General features: G+C 38.5%; 1 protein-coding gene across 8 annotated transcripts in view; it reads left to right on the top strand.

Annotated features, from left to right (window-relative positions):
- The window catches only part of MYBPC1 (myosin binding protein C1), a 108,278-nt gene extending 91,986 nt beyond the window's left edge, over positions 1-16,292 (top strand). For 2 of the 8 annotated variants that reach the window (XM_058425504.1, XM_058425507.1), the window contains 4 exons: positions 623-809; positions 2,854-2,912; positions 4,638-4,680; positions 5,838-5,913. In XM_058425504.1, the coding sequence (XP_058281487.1) occupies positions 623-809; positions 2,854-2,912; positions 4,638-4,661 (270 nt within the window). In that variant the 3' untranslated portion in view covers positions 4,662-4,680; positions 5,838-5,913. Of the gene's footprint in view, positions 1-622; positions 810-2,853; positions 2,913-4,637; positions 4,681-5,837; positions 6,329-15,530; positions 15,680-16,201 lie in introns of those variants that run through there. The other 6 variants (XM_058425501.1, XM_032168894.2, XM_058425502.1 and 3 more) reach the window with 4 other exon arrangements.
- Positions 16,293-16,847: the final 555 nt, after the last annotated feature.

Here is a 16,847-nt window from a genome sequence, read left to right as displayed (position 1 = left end):
CAAAAAAAAAAAAAAAAAAAAAAAAAGAGTATCAGGAAAAGGAAGTGAAGAAAATCAAATGATCATGACACCTTATGGGGATTCTCTGAAAAAAATGCCCAGCAAATATGCACTCTCTACAATGAGTTAACATCATGGACCTATGGATGACATTGTTTTTTAATCTGAAAATATTTAATTGGCAAATAAAGGTCATATACATTCAAGCTGAACAATATGATGATTTGATATATGTATACATTGTGTAATGATTATCACAATCAAATTAATACATTCGTCAGCACCGATGCTGTACATTCGACGCCCAGAACTTGTTCATCCTGTAACTGAAAGTTTGCACCCGTGTAGATCAAATTGAAATGCAACTGAATCCATTTGAGAAGATTGCCCTAGAGTTACCTCTGAACACATCCGGCTTTCTTTGTTAGAACTGTTCGTTTGCTTATTTGCCAAGCACTAAGTAGAGTTTAATGTGAGAAATAGTGTCAAGTAAAAGTCTATCCTTCTCAGATGTACTTTCTTTCTAAGCCATGCTTTAAAATTCTGTCACTGGCTTTGATGGTCTATTAATATGCCAATTACAGATATGTTTTGATCTAAGTTTCTTCAATTTGAACTTCAGCCTAAAATAACCTGGATGAAAAACAAAGTTGCTATTGTGGATGATCCAAGATACAGGATGTTCAGCAACCAGGGAGTCTGTACCCTGGAAATTCGCAAGCCCAGCCCCTATGATGGAGGCACTTACTGCTGCAAAGCAGTCAATGACCTTGGGACAGTGGAGATTGAATGCAAACTGGAGGTGAAAGGTATGACATCCAATATCTCATGTATAGACTAAAGTTAAAGAAAATCATTGAATTATTGTTCTTAATGCTTATTGTTCTTAATCCAAATTGCTTGCCAAAATGCTGCAGCGAGGGTGGGAGAGGGTGGTGAGGGCAAGGGAAGCAGGGAGGGAATTCAGGGAGAGAAGACATTCTTACATCCTGCATTCACTTCACTTTATTTGTGGAAGGCTACTTGATTATTTAAGTTAACTTATTTTTATCTTATGTGATTTGCACTAACTAAGGGACTGTTAATTTCAGTGGAATGTTAGTGTGTGTACAGCATGGTAAGAATGAAAGGGGCTATCACTTTGGTGACATAATCCATCTATAAATAGAAGCCTAGTGTAAAAATCCATCTATTGAAATGACAATTGAGGAATCTGCACTATTTTTAATTAGTTTACTATTTTTTAAAGTTTATTATTTTCTGATATTTATAGAAATAGTTTTGCTAATTGTTTGATACTACACATATAGAATATAGCATATACATATTATAACAGGTTGCTTTTCAAATCTCTAACTAGAGAACTTCCATTTATAGGTATACATTTCATTTATACTAGTTTTCAAAGTGTGGCAACTAATGTAAACCAAGAAAACACATAAGAATTTATGTGATTGAAAAGCATAACCTGCCATCTTAATCAATTTTCAAATTAATCAACTACCATTTTTATGCTGATATTTTTCTTTACAAGCAGAACCTACTTTGGGACACTATGAAAACCCCTTCAAAGAGTCACCATTATGAGATAATAGGTGACATGATCCTAATGTGTTTTCTCTCATTCTTAACTGTATCATATTGCCATTCTGTAATAACCAAAATCTTTCTTTTTCCAACCTCTCTATAATGAAGAAATTATAATCTAAAACTAGTAAATAACTATTTTAGAAAATCATAGTATATGCTTGGGTATTTATGTTTTTTTAAAAAGAGTCTTTTAGTCCTAAATCTAGTATAAATATGATAGAGAAACTTCTTGAACAAAATAACTTTCATATATATATATATATTTTTTTTTTTTTTTTTTTTTTTGAGACAGGGTCTCGCTCTGTCACCCAGACTGGAGTGCAAGGGTGCGATCTCAGCTCACTGCGACCTCTGCCTCCTGGGTTCAAGCAATTCTCGTGCCTCAGCTTCTTGAGTAGCTGGGATTACAGGCATGCACCACCACACCCGGCTAATTTTTGTATCTTCAGTAAAGACGGGTTTTCGCCATGTTGGTCAGGCTGGTCTCAAACTCCTGGCCTCAAGCAATCCATCCACCTTGGCCTCTCAAAGTGCTGGGATTATAGGCATCAGCCACTGCACCCAGCTGCTTTCCTCTTATAACTTTTTAAAGCTGTATTCTTTCTTTTACAATTCATAATTGAGTGAAAGGAAAAAGATTTGATTTTTTTCCCTCACAAATATAAGGCATATAATATTCTTAGAAAATTTCAAGCCTTACTATTGAGATAACCCTTACAAATTTAAACATTTTTAGCTGCTTTATTGGCTTTAAATGATTATTAAGGTCATAATTGCAAGTCATCTGGTTTCTAAACTGCTACCCTTATTAGTTCCAAAGTATTGTTGATGCTTTTGTTTCAATATCCCCCCAAAAAACAAAAACTAAAAAAAAAAGTACCACTTATTTATGCTTTGAAACTAGCTGAATGTTGTTAATGATATAAAATGATGCTTTAACAAATGGAACAATATTTGTGGCCCTCCTTAAAAGCGAATAGTATTATACATATACATGATATATTCTTTTTAGTGAAAATGTAGTAAATGGTACAGTAATTAAATTTGATAAAAAGAATAATGTATTCTAGTATGTAAGTTCATAATAAAGTATCAACTGTGATATATTGATAAAAGCTTTTGATCCTAAAAGTAAAGCTGAAATTGTTTATCATCAGATTGTTATCTGATAATAGGTAACTTGAATCAAGTTAAGTTGTGAAAAAAGGTAAGAATGTCAACTGAGAATAAATAAATACTGGTACAAATATTCTGATTCTGCAGTGATATATCAAGGAGTAAATACCCCTGGACAACCAGTCTTCCTGGAGGGGCAGCAACAGGTTTAAAAAGTTTATATCCCACTGGATATTCTACTTTCCGTTCCATTCCTCTTACATGAAAATGCACCTTGCATGTAAAGCTTGACTTTCTCATTTGCTTTTAATTGTACCCCTTAGCAGCTCATGGCATACAGTGTTTATGCCATGAACAAGGAAGGCCAAATTATTCAAGGATATTAAGTAATGTAGAAACTAAGTTTTGTCAGAAAGCTACATACCATACCACAAGTCTCCATGAATAAAGCCGGAAAACTACATTTGAAGATGATCTCGTTTTATATAATAAGACTATCAAAACTTGGGAATCAATATTTCTTTAATATTTTCATTTTTTAAATGTAGAAAGACTTTTTTTAAAGATAGTTTACAGCATAGTTTCCTTATATTCATGATGCAATTCAGAGAACTGAACATTTCAAACTTTTTTTAAAAAATGTTCTGAGCATTTTTTATGGAAAGAGGATACAAAAATAGATCCGATATTTAGAGGCTGGGCGTGATGGCTCTCGCCTGTAATCCCAGCACTTTGGGAGGCTGAGGTAGGTGTATCACTTGATCCCAGGAGTCCAAGATCAGATTGGGCAACATGGCAAACTCCCATCTCTACAAAAAGTACAAAACTTAGCCAGGTGTGGTGGCGGCATGCCTGTAGTCCTAGCTACTTGGAGAGCTGAGGCAGGAGGATCACTTGAATCTGGAAGGTCGAGGAGGCTTCAGTGAGCCGAGATCTCCAGCTTAGGTGACAAAGTAAGACTTTGTCTCAAAAAAATAAAAAATAAAATAAATAAATTGGGAAACTTACCTATTTAAAATATTCCCATTACAAATTCACCAGTAGAATATCTGTAACCTATCTGTTGAAGATTTTGGACATTTTCATGGGGACTCAAATTATTTCACATTTATGAACTTAAAAGGAAAGAAAATTCTAGGCTCTATTACAAAATGTATCAAGTAATAAATGAGTACTATCATATATATGTGATTCACCCCCATTTGGAATTGCAAATTAAGAGTTATTTGCAGCTGGGTATGCAACCTGATAAAAACCCTGATGATGTAGATCTATGCCTGAGGTTACAATATTTGTTTTGTGAGTTTCCAGAGATAATATCAGCTTCCAAAAGAGGAAAAAAGTAAGGTTCTTTCTTGAAAGCTTTGTAGATTATATATACAATAGCTTTGTGACATAAGGTTAAGTTTTGTGTCTATTTAGATCAGTCATATATATTCCATTCAGAATACAATATTATAGAATACACTAGTCTAATATTTGTACTTGATAATTTTGCCTTTTAGAATTTCAACATATATATATGTACATTAACACTTTGTCTATTGTCTATGTTTTTCTTTTGTTGAAAAACACGATATATATATGTTGTAGGGTTTTGGTTTTTTGTATTTGTTTTAAGCTAATGGTTTGGAAGCTCTTACCAGAGATATTCACTATACAATCAGATTGCCTTTGCCACCTATTCAGGCAAAGTAGTTGTGCATATTAATAAATGTTTTACATATTAATGATCCTTTTGACGTGACTGGATCCCCACCCTTCATTTCATGTGCTTCTATTTTCCTACATCTTTTACATGACTAAGGATTAATGAAATCACCTCATCATAATCATGACCATAATTTCATCCAACAAGTACTCAACTTTGGTGTTAGCACTTTATTAATGCTTACGACTTCTCTCTCTCTCCCTCTTTCTCTTTTCCTTAGTCGTTGCACAATAAGGATTTTTGAATGTATAATATCATCTAAGGTAAGCTTTCATATGGTTTTGGCATATGAAGCTTATGACTGTCATAAGCCATACCAAGCCTGTGGAGTATGGCATGATTTTCATTATGTAATCCAATGAAAATAGACTTATTTTAAATCGCTAACTTTGTAGTTTTAATTTGTATTTCACTATCTTGAAATTAACAGCTAGTACTTATCCATCACAGCAGTCTCCTATTGACATGAGGCAAGTTATTGAATGCAGTAGAGCATGAATCAAAGCATTTAATGTAGACAAAAATGGGTGATACCCAAGCATTCTGAATTATTTGCATCAAGGAATGGACATGTACATAAGTGGCATCATTTCTACCAATATGTGACTTGAGTTGTTTTTTTAAAAAAAGGAGAATGACTTTCTCAAATTTGCATTAAAGAAGTTTTTAAGAATGTTCAAATGGCATGCTGCTTTGCCTGGACGTGAATTTATTAGCAAGTAGTAAAGCACTTCACTAAAGGACCATGAATTTTTGTGGTTTCATGGATTCTCTCTTGAAGGGTACTTTTATTTTTTTAATATAATTCAGAAACTCAGAAGGTAAGTATGAAATATTGGTAGGTGTTTCTCACACCTTCAGAAAGTATTGGACTGGTATTGTTATTATAATTTTAACAAAATATTTCCAATTTTTGTGCTTTTGACATATATAAGTGGCCAAAGTTAAAGGGAGTAGTTTTTATCTTTTCCAATGTGCTTGAATTGAAACTCTCTGTGCCTAATTAAAAAGAACATTAACAAACTGGAAGCAGATCTTCCCACTGATCCATAATGTGGTATGCATTTATTCTGCTGTTCAGTCAGAACATTTAAATCATCTATGAGGAATCACAAAACCTCTCAAAGAGCAATAAATACTTTCCAACTACTTGGGAATTTAAATGAAGATTGAACAATAGTAGGCGAAAAACTGCTATGGTTCTGCTGGGAACTTGCTTTTCCTTCTAGATGCCAAGTGCTTTAAATTCTAAATGTACTAAACCCAGGAGAAGATTTTCCAAGTAGAGACTGAATGAATCTTTGTAACTAATGGGCACATGATTAGTCACATTTCCAGGCAGCTAGTCAAGAAGTATTGTTTCAGCGATTTTTCAGGTAGATGGTTTTGATTTGTCTGTTTTCCTTTTGGTCCTCTCTAGGTGGGCTCTCCTTCTGCAGGCTCCTCTTGCAAGGCGTACCTCCAAACATAATTGATTCATATCTGCGAGACTTACACTCAAGCAATCCTGAGGAATACTGAGGGAGGGCCTGGCCACTGCCTCTCTGTACTCTGCTGCTTTGAAATCTGGTTGAAATGAGAAAAAGCATTTTCTGTTTTCCCACCAGGCCCCCAAGTGTGGTCTTTTTCTTTCCTCCTAATGTTGAAGAGAAAAAAAAAAAAAAAGTTTGCCCAGATTGCTTAATTAAAAATTGCAAACAAAATCTCATTTGAAGTCAACACTTTGGTCATTATTATCTCTGCTCACTGTATTATACTTTACAAAAATGCAAGTCATAGAATAAGCAAAAGCAGTTATTTTCATTTAAATAGTAGGCTATAAATGCTTTTTTTTTCCTCTCAGAGTAAAAAACATAACACAATGCACCACGATTGGATCTTGAAAACCCATCTTTCTCTTGATCTAATAGATTTTTCTAACCAAAGCGGAGTTGTTGATTTCATACAGGCCTGCTTCACACCAGGATCTGTGCCCTTTTTTCTTATTTGAATGCAATAAAACATTTTTAAAAGTCTAACTTTCAAACAAATTTTCTCAGTAGAAGGGAAAATGAATTCAGTAAATGGTACAACAAATCTGAAGTGTTTGTGATGAAATGATACAATATTCATTCATGCATTTAGGGTTGTATGCCTAGACACAGAACTGAGGCTAAAGGCTGGGAGCCAGCATGCCCCTGAACCCAGGTCTGCCTTCCCTGTGTCTCTAGCAAGGCATCTTCGCCAAATCTGCCAGAGCTTCTGCCAAAACAGCTAGTCATAGTGACAGAGGGCTGTTACAGCAGACCTATTACAGAGTTAGGGTTTGCTGATGGTATCCGTTCAATTTGATGGAAACCTCTATAAAAAAATCTAGCAGCTGAGAAACATTTATACTAACCCATAATCTTTTCAGCAACTTCCTTTACTTTTCCTGATATAAAGTTTCAGTTAAGGGAGTAGAATCGAACTGTAAGGTACCACAGCATTACTGTTTATTCCCTTGCCTCCCCTCTGTTTTTCTTTATGGTCTTTTGTCGCAGGAGCTAAGTATATTGTGACTTGTTGGTGGGCCCATGGCTTCTTTGGATGACATTTTAAACATCTGCTCTTTTTTCTTTCCAGATTTTAGCTGGGAAGTTCTGTGGTGGTCATGGATCTGGGTTGATGTTGGGCTCGTAAAGGGAAGGGTGAATGATTCAGGTCATTGCAGTACATTTGAAAACAAGAGAAAGTCTAGTTTATGTCCAAACTATGGTGGCTCTATATATCTCTGTTGAAATTGGTTGGTGATGTTGCCTTACTGGTTGTTAAGAACATTGGCTATCACCCCTGCTCCTATGCTCCCAACAACTCCAGAATAATATTGTGTGCAATCCCTGTGTAAACACCAATTTTATTTTATTTTATTTTATTTTTATTTCTATGACCCATTGATTTATATATATATATATATATTTTTATTATACTATAAGTTCTAGGGTACATGTGCACAACGTGCAGGTTTGTTACATATGTATACATGTGCCATGTTGGTGTGCGGCACCCATTAACTCATCATTTACATTAGATATATCTCCTAATGCTATCCCTCCCCCCTCCCCACACCCCACAACAGGTGCCGGTGTGTGATGTTTCCCTTCCTGTGTCCAAGTGTTCTCATTGTTCAATTTCCACCTATGAGTGAGAACATGCGGTGTTTGGTTTTTTGTCCTTGCAATAGTTTAATGAGAATGATGGTTTCCAGCTTCATCCATGTCCCTACAAAGGACATGAACTCATCATTTTTTATGGCTGCATAGTATTCCATAGTGTATATGTGCCACATTTTCTTAATCCAGTCTATCATTGTTGGACATTTGTGTTGGTTCCAAGTCTTTGCTATTGTGAGTAGTGCCACAATAAACATACGTGGTAAACACCAATTTTTTTTTTTTTTTTGAGACGGAGTCTCCCTCTGTCACCCAGGCTGGAGTGCAGTGGCGCGATCTCGGCTCACTGCAAGCTCCGCCTCCCAGGTTCATGCCATTCTCCTGCCTCAACCTCTCTGAGTAGCTGGGACTACAGGCGCCCGCCACCATGCCCGGCTAATTTTTTGTATTTTTAGTAGAGACGGGGTTTCACCATGGTCTCGATCTCCTGACCTCGTGATCCGCCCGCCTCGGCCTCCCAAAGTGCTGGGATTACAAGCGTGAGCCACCGCGCCCGGCCTAAACACCAATTTTAATCAAGAAAGCTACATGCACAGTATTGGCTAAGGTATTTTAACATAAAGGAATTCTGGCTCATCTATAAAGACATGAAAACTTTATGTCTATGTACAAACCAAAGAAATGACAACGTGGCAAACCCAATCAACGTGGTCCCTGCAGCCCAGCTGCTGGGTCTTAGCCATAGCGCAGCAGCTGAGCTGGCTGCTTAACTCAGATACTCACGGAGCAGTTTTGCCAAGACATTGGCCAAGCTACTTAGGCTGCTTACACGTGTATGGTTTTACATAGCCTAAAAGAGACTGTAAAACCTCCCTGCTGAATTTTGGTTCCCCACATATGACTTAGGCTCTTTAATTATATTTTGTACTAGATAATGTTACTTTTCTACATATAATCTTTCCTTATATTAAGGGTACACATACACTGCAAAGTTCTAATAAGGAAGAAAAAGTCTATTGTGAAACTGCAAAGAGCAAAAAATTTCAGAAGCTGTCATTACTGTTGGTTTTTCTATAATTTTGTTTAAATTTCATTCTGTTAAAAAATTACGTATCACAGGAATTTACCATAAATTCTTTTGGGGAACTAAACACTCATTAAAAATTTTAGGCCGGGCACGGTGGCTCACGCCTGTAATCCCAGCACTTTTAGAGGCCGAGGTGGGCAGATCACTTGAGGCTGGGAGTTCGAGACCAGCCTATGCAGCATGGTGAAGCCTTGTCTCTACTAAAAATACAAAAATTAGTTGGGCGTGGTGGCACACACCTGTAGTCCCAGCTACTTGGGAAGCTGAGGCACAAGAATAGCTTGAACCTGGGAGGTGGAGGTTGCAGTGAGCAAAGATCGCACCACTGTACTCCAGCCTGGGCAACAAAGTGAGACCCTGTCTCAAAAAAAAAAAAAATTTTTTTAAGGCTCACATCTCTTTATTTACCTTAAAAGAAGGCTTAATGAATGTTCTCATCTAAATTAATATCAAAGTAGAAAAAAATTAATTCTAAGAGACATTGGAACAAGGTAATATGCCCTTAACCATTCATTTTTAGAGTAAATTCTGAAGCACTATTCAGCTCAACAAATGAGTTATTGAATGTCTGATATCTGCATGGTACTGTAATGGATTCAGCTTGCAACTTGATAAATAAGGTACTTCAGGCTGGGCATGGTGGCTCATGTCTGTAATCCCGGCACTTTGGGAGACCAAGGCAGGCAGATCACTTGAGTGCAGGAGTTCAAGGCTAGCCTGGGCAAGATAGCAAAATCCCGTCTCTACAAAAAATTATCCAGGTGTGGTAGCACACACCTGTAGTCCCAGCTACTCAGAAGGCTGATACATGAGAATCGCTTAAACCCAGGAGGTGGAGATTGCAGTGAGCTGAGATGGCACCACTGTACTCCCAGCCTGGACAACAGAGTCAGACCGTATCTCAAAAAAAAAAAAAAAAAAAAAAAAAAGAGGTACTTCATGCCTTCAAGGAATTTATAATGTATAAGACTAGTATACAGAGGGGAACATATAAACAAAGCAGGATGCAGGTATAAGAGAGCACTATAACAATGCAGAAGCTGGATAGTGTGGTTTATGTATTCGTTATTATCAATGTGTGTATCATACTAGGATGGAGAACAGGACTTACCATATTACTTCACTTTTCTAAATCAGATTAAATGTAACTCTGAGCTCTCCACTAGCTAGGGAGATTGAGAAATTCTCTGTCCTGTTTGGGGATTCAGATTCCAGAGTCAACAGGAATCTTCCTTGGTGCCCAGAAAATGGAGAGAAGGAAAGGCCTCCGGTCTTCAATCTACACTGGTGACTGCAGAGATGCCTGTCATTGTATTACACTTTATAAAAAAGTCACCCATAGAATAAGCGAAAGCAGTTCTTTTAGTTTAATGGTCAAACCCAGCATGGTTCACTCCAGGACAGGTGACTCTGAAACATCCCTGACAAGCGTGGACCTGGGGTCTTTCAGTCTTCAAGGCTATAACTTGGCTATTATATTAGGGTTCTTCAGAGGAACAACCAATAGGAGAGGAAGGAAAGAAGAGGGACAGAAGGAAGGAATGGAAAGGAAAGGGAAAAGAGAGAAAAAGAAGGAAAAATCTAGAAAGAGATTAATTATAAGGTATTCGTCATGGAATTATGGAAGCTGAGACATCCCGTGATTTGCTGCCCACAAAACCCAGGAAGGAAGGCTGGAGGTGTAGTTGAAGGCCTGAGAGCCAGAGCGCTCAGAGTGGTGCCTCCACCTAAGCCTCCTAAGACCGTGTGCGTCAGTCCCTCATTACTCAGCTGACCACCTGGGAGCTTCTTAGAAATGAAAACTCTTGTGCCGGGCGCGGTGGCTCGCCCCTGTAATCCCAGCACTTTGGGAGGCCGAGGCAGGCAGATACCTGAGGTCAGAAGTTGGAGACCAGCCTGGCCAACATGGCAAAACCCTGTCTCTACTAAAAGTACAAAAATCAGCCGGGCGTGGTGGCGCGTGCCTGTAATCCCAGCTACTCAGGAAGCTGAGGCAGGAGAATCCCTTGAACGCGGGAGGCAGAGTTTGCAGTGAGCCAAGATCTCGCCACTGCACTCCAGCTTGAGCGGCAAGAGCGAGACTCCATCTGGAAAAAAAAAAAGAAATGAAAATTTTCTAGCCCTGACCCAGATCCTTAAGTTCAGAATCTGCATTTTAACAGGATCCCCAGTGATTCATGTGCTCATTCATGTTGGAGAGCCCATGCTCCAGACTCTTTCTGTCTTGTTCCTTGCATGGCTATTATTTGGAGGCATTCTCTCTTAGCTGTCCCAGAGGAAAAACATCCTGATAAATGTATCCCGTCCCAGGTATTGCTGATAATGACCTAAATATAACTTAACCTGTTACTCCTAAAAGCCCTGACTCAAAGGCTAACTCACTGTGGGGTGTCTGGGTTCCTGAAAAAGGAATTTTTGAGGAAGGATGTTCCCTCTAGTGCTTCTCAAACCATACCATAGAAAGCGTTTTAGAGCAGTAGAAGATAAACTCAGAAAAAGATTATAAATAAAAAATGATTAAAGGATATAAACAAGACCCAATGCTAAGAACCGTGTCTCTGAAGGAAATCAGTTTTCTTAACCCTAAATTGCTTTTGCAATTTCAGATAAACGGCACAATTATAACATCTTAGGGACTGTATTGTGAAATTTTGTTTTCTGATCTTGTCCAGGAAATTAAGCATTTTTAGAGAGGAGAGCAAAGGTTTCAGTCAATCTATTAGTGAACACTGAATATCTACCCATGTATTTTGTAAAGTTACCATAGTTCCATAAAATTTAGACTTTAGAGTCTCGAAGTACAAAACTATAAAAATATAAAACCCAAGCAAGTAAAGCAAGTATTATACCATAAAACTATGCTTATCACAAATACCCCAGCCTGTGTATCTAAAGCTCAGAATTCTAAACACTCACACAGATAGCTTGATGCCCTGATGATAAAATTCTACTGCAATGCAAACCTAGCCAGGTGATTTATTTATTTATTTATTTATTTATTGAGACAGGGTCTCACACTGTTGCCCATGCTGGAGTACAGTGGCATGATCTGGGCTCACTGTATCCTCCGCCTCCTGGGTTCAAGCAATTCTCCTGCCTCAGCCTTCTGAGTAGCTGGGATTGCAAGTGCATGCCACCACACATGGCTAATTTTTGTATTTTTAGTAGCGACTGGGCTTCACCGTTTTGGCCAGGCTAGTCTCAAACCCCTGGCCTCAAGTGATCTGCCTGCCTCAGCCTCCCAAAGTGCTGGGATTACAGGCGTGAGACACCGCGCCCGGTCTCTAGCCAGGTGATTTCTTATTGCAACCCACTCTTTCTTCCAAACCAATGAAAGTCCATGGGCTTCTAACTGGTTATTTCACACACAACAGTGCCTAATCTGCTTATATGACATGATTTAATATTTTGTGGAAAGTTGGCCTAGAGATCGGGGATGTTAAGGAAGACTTGAAATATGAGTGAAAGTTACACAAAAGAACTAGTTAAAACTGAGAGCCTAAATCAAGATGTTCTTTCTCCTTTGGAAAGGAATGCAATTTAGTTAAACCATCAAATAAACATTTATGCATCCCTATCGTGCTATGGAAATGTAAGATGTTACCATAGGAGGAGGCTGTGTGACGGCTATACAAGGGATTCTTTGTACTATTTTTGCAACTTCCTGTGTGTCTGTAATCATTTTAAAATATATATTTTTTAAATTATGAATGTCTACTGGATGCCAGGCATTGAGGAGCATACTCAGTGCGGGCTTGGTCTGACACTCTATGACCTGGGCAGGGAGGCTGAACAATACACAAATAACTGAACAAAGATAGCCTGCATTACAAGGTACAAAGTGCTCTGATGGTGTGGGAGTAAGAGGGATCAAACTGGAAGAGTCTGAGAGGTCATTTTCGAGAAGGTGGAATTTAAGTGTGGAATCTGAGTGATGGGCAGTGTGCTAGGAATAATAAGGGATTGAGGGTACTCCCCAACAGGGAACAAATGAGAGTGGGTTTGGGGACAGCCAATGGGCCCACACAGCTGGAGCATGAGACTTAGGGAGGAGAATGGGGGAAGAGATATTAGGGAGGTAAGACTAGGAGGGTAGACTGGGCCTGCAAATGCCAAGTGAAGGAAGTTGGACTTTATCAAAGGCTTCTGAACAAGGGAATATTTTATTAGTTTTAGTAAATTTAGTACAATAATTTTTTTCATAATATTTAGAATGGACTGGAATGGCACAAAACCAACATGATACATAGAAACTAGACTGTTCCATATTGACAAAAGTACCCACTAAAGTCCTATATTTAATACATGTAACTTATTAGGTGGCATTTTGCAGTCGTTGGGAACATAAGCTCTGAAATCAGACTACATGGGCTCGAATCCTGGCTTTACCACTATACTAGCTGTGCAGCCATGGGTAAGTTTTTGAACCTCACTGTGCTTCAATTTCCCCATCTGTAAAATGGGGATAACAATGGTCTATTTTATAGAGCTTTTGTGAGGAGTAACTGAAGTAACTCCTGATGTTTAGAACAGTACTTGGCATAGGATAGAAACTCATAAATGTGAGCTACTATGTTAATTCAAGAAAAGGGGGAAACATTGTATATATCAATCACTATGTAACAAACCATGAAAATGGAGGGGAGCCATGATTCAAGAAATAAAATAATAGGAAATCTCTAATATACTTTTTTGACATTAGAGTATATTAGAGTGGGGTAAGGTAGAAGAAATAAATATGCCTTAGTATGTCTTGAATTAATTTGAAATTTCCAAAAATTCAGCAAAGAAGCACATGGAAAAATCAATTTAGAGCATGATGAGTAGTTTAAAAATGGTTTTTATATTTATTATTTTCACTTTTTTTTTTTGAGGTGGAGTCTCGCTCTGTCACCCAGGCTAGAGTGCAGTGGTGCGATCTCGGCTCACTGCCAGCTCCGCCTCCCAGGTTCACACCATCCTCCTGCCTCAGCCTCCCGAGTAGCTGGGACTACAGGTGCCCGCCACCACGCCCACTTAACTTTTTGTGTTTTTAGTAGAGACGGGGTTTCACCATGTTAGCCAGGATGGTCTTGATCTCCTGACCTCGTGATCCACCCGCCTTGGCCTCCCAAGGTGCTGGGATTACAGGCGTGAGCCACTGCGCCTGGCCTACTTTCACTATTTTTAAATTATGACATTTCATATTTGCAAAATATACAAATATACAAATATGCCATCTATATCTATGTAGATATATAGTTATATAGATTGCATAAATAATAGTAAAATGAACATGTTACTACTACTCAGTTAAAAAAGTGTGATTGAGACAGCTTGATGGCCCCCCACAATACCCACTCTCTCACTTTTCAATAATAATAGAAATGTTTTGGCCAGTTGTGGTGGCTCACACCTATAATCCCAGCATTTTAGAGGGTCAAGGCGGGAGGATCATTTGGGGTCAGGTATTCGAGACCAGCCTGGCCAACATGGTAAAACCCCATCCCTACTGAAAATGCAAAAATTAGCTAGGTGTGGTGGACTACAAGTCTCAGCTACTCAGGATGCTGAGGCAGGTGAATAACTTGAACCTGGGAAGAGGTTGCAGTGAGCTCAGATTGTGCCACTGCACTCCAGCCTGGGCGACAGAGCAAGACTCTGTCTCTAAATAAATAAATAAATAAATAAACAAATAAAAGAAATTTTACCTGGGCAGGTGGCTGGCTGGCTAAAGATTGCATTTGCAGGCTCTTTTACCGTTAGGCATAGCAGCCATGTGGCCAGGTTCTGGCCAGTGGGATGAGAGCAGAAGTGATGTGTGCAACCTTTGATCATGGCCTTCAGAAGAAAGGAGCATAGCAGCCCCTTCTCTTTTTCCCCTTCCAATTGGTTGGGAGTCGTGGCCAGCCATTTTTGATCACAAGGACAAGGGCACCATCCGAAGGGTGGCAGACTAATAAAATGGAAGAAATCTGTGTCTTTGACACCATCGAGCTGCCATGTAGCCCTACCATGCCTACCCAGACATCAATGTGGGAAAAATAAACTTCTATTCCAGTTAGGCTGCTGTAGTTTGCCTAGCTGCATTCTAAAAAATTACCAATACCCTTGAAACTTGCCATATGCCCCTCTATAATTGCATTTCCCTTCCTTTCTATCAGGAGTAACCACTATCAGGATTGTACTTATAATTCTTTTCCTTTTCTTCATAGCTTTGCCACATGGGAACTGCAAAGTGCAGTCGCATGTTTTTGAAGTTTATATAAGTAAAATAATACTGTGTGTATTTTGCCTATGACCTGCTGTTATGGACGGAATGGTATCCTGCCCCTACTCCACCCCCAATTCATATGTTGAAGCCCTAATCCTCCACAATGTGATGGTATTTGGAGATGCAGCCTTTAGGATATTGGATATCACGAGGGTGGGGCCTTCATGATGGGATTAGTGCCTTTATAAGGACTTTATAAGGAGACACCAGAGAGCTTCCTCTCTTTCTCTCTCTGTCTGCCATGTGAAGACATAGAAGGTGGCCAGCTGCAAGCCAGGAAGAGAGTTCTCACTAAGAAACACACTTTGACTTTGGACTTCCCAGCCTCCAGAACTGTGAGAAATAAATTCCTGTTGTTGAAACTATTCAGTCTATGGTATTTTGTTATGGCAATCCAAGCTGACTAATACATCTGCTTTTTTTTTTCACTCAACATATGCTTGTGCAATTCATTCATGTTCATAAGTGCACCTATAGTTCAGTAATTTTTTACTGCCATATTAAACTTGCTATATAATATTAAATTACTTGAAAATACCAGTTTATTTACCCATTCAATATTAGTGGACATATAAGTTATTTACAGCTTTTAGTTATTGTACAGACAAAGGTGTCATGAATATTCTTATACTTATCTCCTAGGATACATGTGCAAGAATTTCTTGAGGATCTATTTCTGGATCAGAATTGTGGTGTCAGAGTATACGCGTCTTCAACTTCACCAGATCATGCCAGGTTGTTTTTCAAGTGGTTGTAACCATCTACTCTTCCTAGCTAACACTTCCACTTGGGTACGCCACATAATTAAGTTCTGGCCAATGAGATACATAATACAACAGTCCCCTTATCTCCAGGGATATATTCCAAGACCCCCAATTGTTGCCTAAACTATGGATAATACCGAACCCTATATGTACTATGTTGTTTCTAATAACCAAGATGGCTAATAAATGAATAAAGGACAGGTGGCTTATATAGCAGGGATACACTGGACAAAGAGATGTTGTAAGTCCTGAGTGGGGAAGAGCGAGACTGGGTGAGATTTCATCATGCTACTCAGAATGGCATGCAATTTAAAATTCATACTTTGCTTATTTCTGGAATTTTCTATTTAATATTTTTGGACTTTGGTTGACTGTGGGTAACTAAAACTGCAGAAAGTAAAACCAGGGACAAAGGGGGACTACTGTATGGAGAAATGTTGTCTGGGAGTTTTGGAGAGGCACCCCAGTTTGCTCACCAGCCAGTGATATCCACCTTTTTTTTTTTTTTCCTCTCCTCTTCCTCCTTCCTGCTGCTTGAAATGCAAATAGGATGACTGGAGCTTCACCAGCCATTCTGAATCATGAGATGGCCTTATAGATACAAGTCAGAGAGGATACTGGAGCAGAGAGACAGAAGAGCCTGAGTTCCTGATGACCATGGAAACATCGTACCAGTCTTGGAATGCCAATTCTATACTTCTTTTATGTGAGAGAGAAATAAATTCCTGTTGTCTAAGCTATTCAGTCTATGGTATTTTGTTAAGACAATCCAAGCTGACTAATACACCTGCTTCTTTTTTTTTTCACTCAACATATGCTTGTGCAATTCTTTCATGTTCATAAGTGCACCCTGGAACATTACCATGTTCCAGGGCTTCTCCTATAGAAACTGAACATAGCCCAGTTGATTATTTTTTATTCTGATTGATTTTTAGGAGTTCTTTACATAATCTGGGTACTACTCATTGTGGGTTTTGAGGGAAATACCTTTTCCCAGTTTATGGCTTGTCTTTTCATTCTCTTGATGATGTCTTTTGATGTACATTAAAAATTATCTTTAATACAGTGAAATCTGCTAATCTGGAAAAGGATGTTTTCCTTGGACTGTTCATGGCATTGGTAAATTAAAAAGTAGGTACCGTCAAGTTCACTGCACATAAACCGGCATTGTTAAAAGTGGATCTCCATCATTCCT

This window comes from Hylobates moloch, unplaced genomic scaffold, assembly GCF_009828535.3.
Source record: "Hylobates moloch isolate HMO894 unplaced genomic scaffold, HMol_V3 SCAFFOLD_12, whole genome shotgun sequence".
NCBI lineage: Eukaryota > Metazoa > Chordata > Mammalia > Primates > Hylobatidae > Hylobates > Hylobates moloch.
This window is presented reverse-complemented; position numbering and strand designations above follow the sequence as displayed.